The 4,721-nt window shown below is 40.9% G+C and overlaps 1 protein-coding gene across 1 annotated transcript; it reads left to right on the forward strand.

Annotated features, from left to right (window-relative positions):
• Nucleotides 1-317: 317 nt before the first annotated feature.
• LOC109872305 (transcription factor HES-1-B) lies at nt 318-2,320 on the forward strand. The gene is made up of 4 exons (XM_020463495.2): nt 318-963; nt 1,079-1,174; nt 1,317-1,404; nt 1,578-2,320. The coding sequence occupies exons 1-4, from the start codon at nt 856-858 to the stop codon at nt 2,084-2,086; spliced, it is 801 nt and encodes a 266-aa protein (XP_020319084.1). The 5' UTR covers nt 318-855; the 3' UTR covers nt 2,087-2,320.
• The last annotated feature ends 2,401 nt before the right edge of the window (nt 2,321-4,721 follow it).

A 4,721-nucleotide genomic window follows, 5' to 3' on the forward strand; every position in this document is an offset into this window, starting at 1 on the left:
CTTTTTCTTGTCACTGTATGTAGGGGAGTGCGCTTGTGTGCGGGATAAATTTTGTGTTTACACAGGCAGCCCAATTCTGATCTAATTGGGAAAAAGATCTGATCTGTTTGGTCAAAATACCAATTAGTGGCATAAATATCAGAATTGGGCTGTCTGTGTAAACACATCCAAAGAGTGTGTGTGTGTGTGTGTGTGTGTGTTTCAACCCTCTGAGGGGAGGGTTGTCAATAGTGTACAACAAAAACGTATTGTTATTTTGAGTTTTTGTTCTAGGATCAATTAAACTGGGGAAAGGGCCAATACATTTATTTTATTCACATTAATTGACTATTACTAATAAATATGGCAACTGAAACCTTCATATTTAATCAATACGTTTCATCAAATTGAACCTGTTGGAAGTTTCTGATCACGTAGTAGCCTATCTGTATTGTGTGCCGTGGACCACCTTATCACACCCAAGACACCAGATAGCCAATGGAGGGCCTCCTTGCACGAGCCAACCGACTCCCTGGCAACGTGTCCCGCGCGCTCATTGGTAGAAGGTTGGAGAATTCAACATTGGGACGATTCACACGAGCCATTCGCGTGCAGCTTCCTCTATAAATATGACCGTAGGTGAAAGTGACAGTGTTGACTTGTTATCAACACCGTACTGGAAGGTCGTTAACTGCAGGATGCAGCCTCAGCAATAGCTACGTTGTAATAAACACCTGTAACGAACAGCGTTGGTCAGGAAAAAAGTACATGACCGGTGTTTGAATATTTCTCAATAGGCTGGACTTTATTGAACAATTTTGGGACAAATGATTTGCTGAAGTTGACTGGACGATTGTGGGATATTAAAAATTTAAGATGCCGGCTGATATTTTGGAGAAAACTTCCCCATCTTCTGTTGCAGCCACCCCGTCGAGCGTAAATGGAAATCCGGATAAACCAAGGACTGCCTCAGAGCACAGAAAGGTAGGCCTACAGAAAAACACAGAAATAAAACGATTCCTTTTTTTACATGTCAATTGTTGTTAATAAGTTACGTTACATGTCTAATAATCATGGCGTTCTTTTGTTTTATTTAAAGTCTTCTAAACCAATTATGGAGAAGAGAAGACGCGCGCGAATCAACGAAAGCCTTGGACAGCTCAAGACCCTCATACTGGATGCTCTAAAGAAAGATGTACGTTTAAAAACATTTTTTTATAATCATAGAAATGTATGTCTACGACATATCCTTCAATAATTATGTTAATTTGATGGATTGGAATGACGCTCAAATAGATTATTAATCATGTGTAATATTCTTCTTTATGTCTATTTAGAACTCCAGGCATTCGAAGCTGGAGAAGGCAGACATCCTTGAGATGACTGTGAAGCACCTAAGGAATATGCAGCGTCTTCAAATGACTGGTAGGTTTCATTCTAGACGTGCATGTTTAAATTGCATCTGTGACTGTTCCCAAGGTACTATATGCATAAGTCCATCAAACCTATTGATAGACCTACTGAGTATTATTTAATTACATTTAAAGGATTTTCTGAACAATATATCCTCAAATACATCATATTATTTCACTTTACAGGTGCTATAAGCACGGATTCATCAGTCCTTGGCAAATACAGAGCGGGATTCAGCGAGTGCATGAGTGAAGTCACCCGTTTTCTGTCCACACGTGAAGGGATGAACATGGAGGTCATGTCCCAACTTCTCAGCCACTTAGCCGGTTGTGTGTCACAGATCAACACCGTAAACTACTCAACTCATCGCCAGAGCCTCACCTACCCTGCGCATCCAGCGCATCCAACGCTTGGCCAAGCCATTGTGCAAATCCCAAGTGCGTCGCCTCAGTTGAATGTAATCATGCCTTGCAAAAGTGGCTCGCCAATCAACTTCACGTCCGAAGTGGCTAAATTCTACAGCGGACTTCAGATTGTTTCAGCGACAGATGGACAATTCGCCTTTCTGATTCCAAGCGCGGCCCTTGCGCAAATGAGTGTGCCAAACGCCCTACATGGCAATCCAACAGTTGCGGTGGCGGTGTCACCTGTTGCACATCCCATCACTGCAGACTCCGTGTGGAGACCATGGTAGGGTCATTAGACTGAAGGACTTTTATGCACCATAACACATTTTTTTTCTGATATATGAGTTTTTGTATATTTTTGTATAGGCTGTTCAAAGCAATAGTCAAGAGTGATGCTTACTCACATGGTGTTGTTCTTTGATGGAGAATACACTTTTCCATGAGATATATTTTCAGTGATGTCATGATCATGTTTTATTGTTGTGATACAACAATTATTCAAATGCCCTCAAATGCCTTCCTTCAGGAAATCAATAAATTCTTCAAATGAAATTGCAATGTTTAACACCTGAAAATTGTGACTTCTTAACTACATTTAAAATAATTGTCTATCCTTGACCTAATGATACCCACATGAAAATCTACTACAGTTTACTATAGAATACTACAGCACTTAGAATTATGTTGTAAACTGTAGTATATTGTAGAGTACTATGCTACACAGTAATATATCTTGATCATGTGTTGTACTTACTATAGAATATATATACACTAGCGTTCAAAGAGAAATCCATGTCTCAGACTGGCCAATAAAAAGAAAAGATTAAGATGGGCAAAAGAACACAGACACTGGACAGAGGAACTCTGCCTAGAAGGCCAGCATCTCGGAGTCGCCTTACTGTTGACGTTGAGACTGGTGTTTTGCGGGTTCTATTTAATGAAGCTGCCAGTTGAGAACTTGTGAGGTGTCTGTTTCTCAAACTAGACCCTCTAATGTACTTGTCCTCTTGCTCAGTTGTGCACCGGGGCCTCCCACTCCTCTTTCTATTATGGTTAGACCAGTTTGCGGCGTTCTGTGAAGGGAGTAGTACACAGTGTTGTACGGGATCTTTATTTTCTTGGCAATTTCTAGCATGGAATAGCAAATGGGTTTTCTAATGATAAATTAGCCTTTTAAAATGATACATTTGGATTAGCTAACACAACGTACCATTGTTACACAGGAGTGATGGTTGCCGATCATGGGCCTCTGTACGCCTATGTAGATATTCCATAAAAAAATCTCCAGTTTCCAGCTACAATAGTCATTTACAATATTAACAATGCCTACACTGTATTTCTGGTCAATTTGACATTATTTTTATGGACAAAAAATTTTTTTTCTTTAAAAAACAAGACATTTCTAAGTGACCTCAAACTTTTGAACGGTAGTATATAGTATACAGTATACTGTAGAATACTAAAGTAAATACAACAATATACTCCAGACCGCAACAACACTACAGTAAATACTATAGTAATATCTGCAAAAACACTACAGTAATTTCTATAATATATACTACAGTAATTAATTTGCATATACCCTGCCCATTCCCCTCCCCTACATCCCAATTTGTTCAGCTCATAAGTGAGAAACCTACATGACAGGTATAGATCACATATTGTTCCATATAGGTTATAAAAAAGAGCAGAAGCTCTGAACTATCCATTCAGACCTCCTACCTACCTAGCTGCATGCCTGCCTGCCTGCCTGCCTGCCTGCCTGCCTGCCTGCCTGCCTGCCTGCCTGCCTGCCTGCCTGCCTGCCTACCTACTTACTTACAGGAAAATGTGTTATTTGAGTATTTTGATGAGGACAAAGCCCCCACTACTATGTCAAAGATAATTGTAAAAAATGTACTATAGTAAATACAACACTAATGTCTGCAAAAAAACTACAGTAAATACTACAGTATACGATAGTGATGTCCGCAACACTACAGTAAATACTACAGTATACTATGGTGATGTCCGCAACACTACAGTAAATACTACAGTATACTATAGTCACGTCTGCAACACTACAGTAAATACTACAGTATACTATGGTGATGTCCGCAACACTACAGTAAATACTACAGTATACTATAGTCATGTCTGCAAAGTATTCACTGTAGTGTTTTGGGGGGATTTTAGTCTGCAAAAACACTATAGTGAAAACCACAGTAAAGTCCACAAAAAACAACACAATCAATACAATAGTATTTAACCATAGTATACTAGTATTTTGTCATGTGGGTGTACTGTGATTGAATACCCTATTAAGGCAGAAATAAATGAAACACAGAATTATCGGATCTTGGGCTATGGCACCGAACACAGAACAGCTCTTTCTGCCGAGCGAACTCAAATACTTCCATTTGTTGACATCTTCCTTCTCATCCAACCTCACCTCTGAGCTAACATTGATTGGTGAAGGGGCATGCAGGAGTTCTATGAATTAAGATTCAAGCCGGTACTGTAGACGTACACCAACCCATGGTCATGTTCTAGTGCTCTGACTCTAGTGTTATCTTCCCATCTCATCCCTGTTAGCCTCATCTGTCTTCTACTTCTTTTTTTCTCTCCCCCGGCTGGAAATAAATAACTCCTAGATGAGGTGAGGAACCTGAGAGGTCGTGAGAATGACTCTCAGCCCAGCAGGCAACAGCCAGGTTAGGGGTGGGAGAGGTGGAGAGTCTGTCGGACATGAGCAGGGCTGCCTGCCACAGAGGAAGTCTTGACATACAGGACAGGACCTGAACATGGGGAGGGAAGGTTCCAGAGGAAGGGAGGGTGGAGAGAGAAGAGAGAACAGAGAGAGGTTCTGGAGGGAGGGGAGAGAGGGTTCTGGAAGGAAGGGAGAGAGGGTTCTGGAGGGAAGGGAGAGAAGGTTCTGGAGGG

The sequence above is a fragment of the Oncorhynchus kisutch genome, linkage group LG27, assembly GCF_002021735.2.
Source record: "Oncorhynchus kisutch isolate 150728-3 linkage group LG27, Okis_V2, whole genome shotgun sequence".
NCBI classification, from domain to species: Eukaryota; Metazoa; Chordata; class Actinopteri; order Salmoniformes; family Salmonidae; genus Oncorhynchus; species Oncorhynchus kisutch.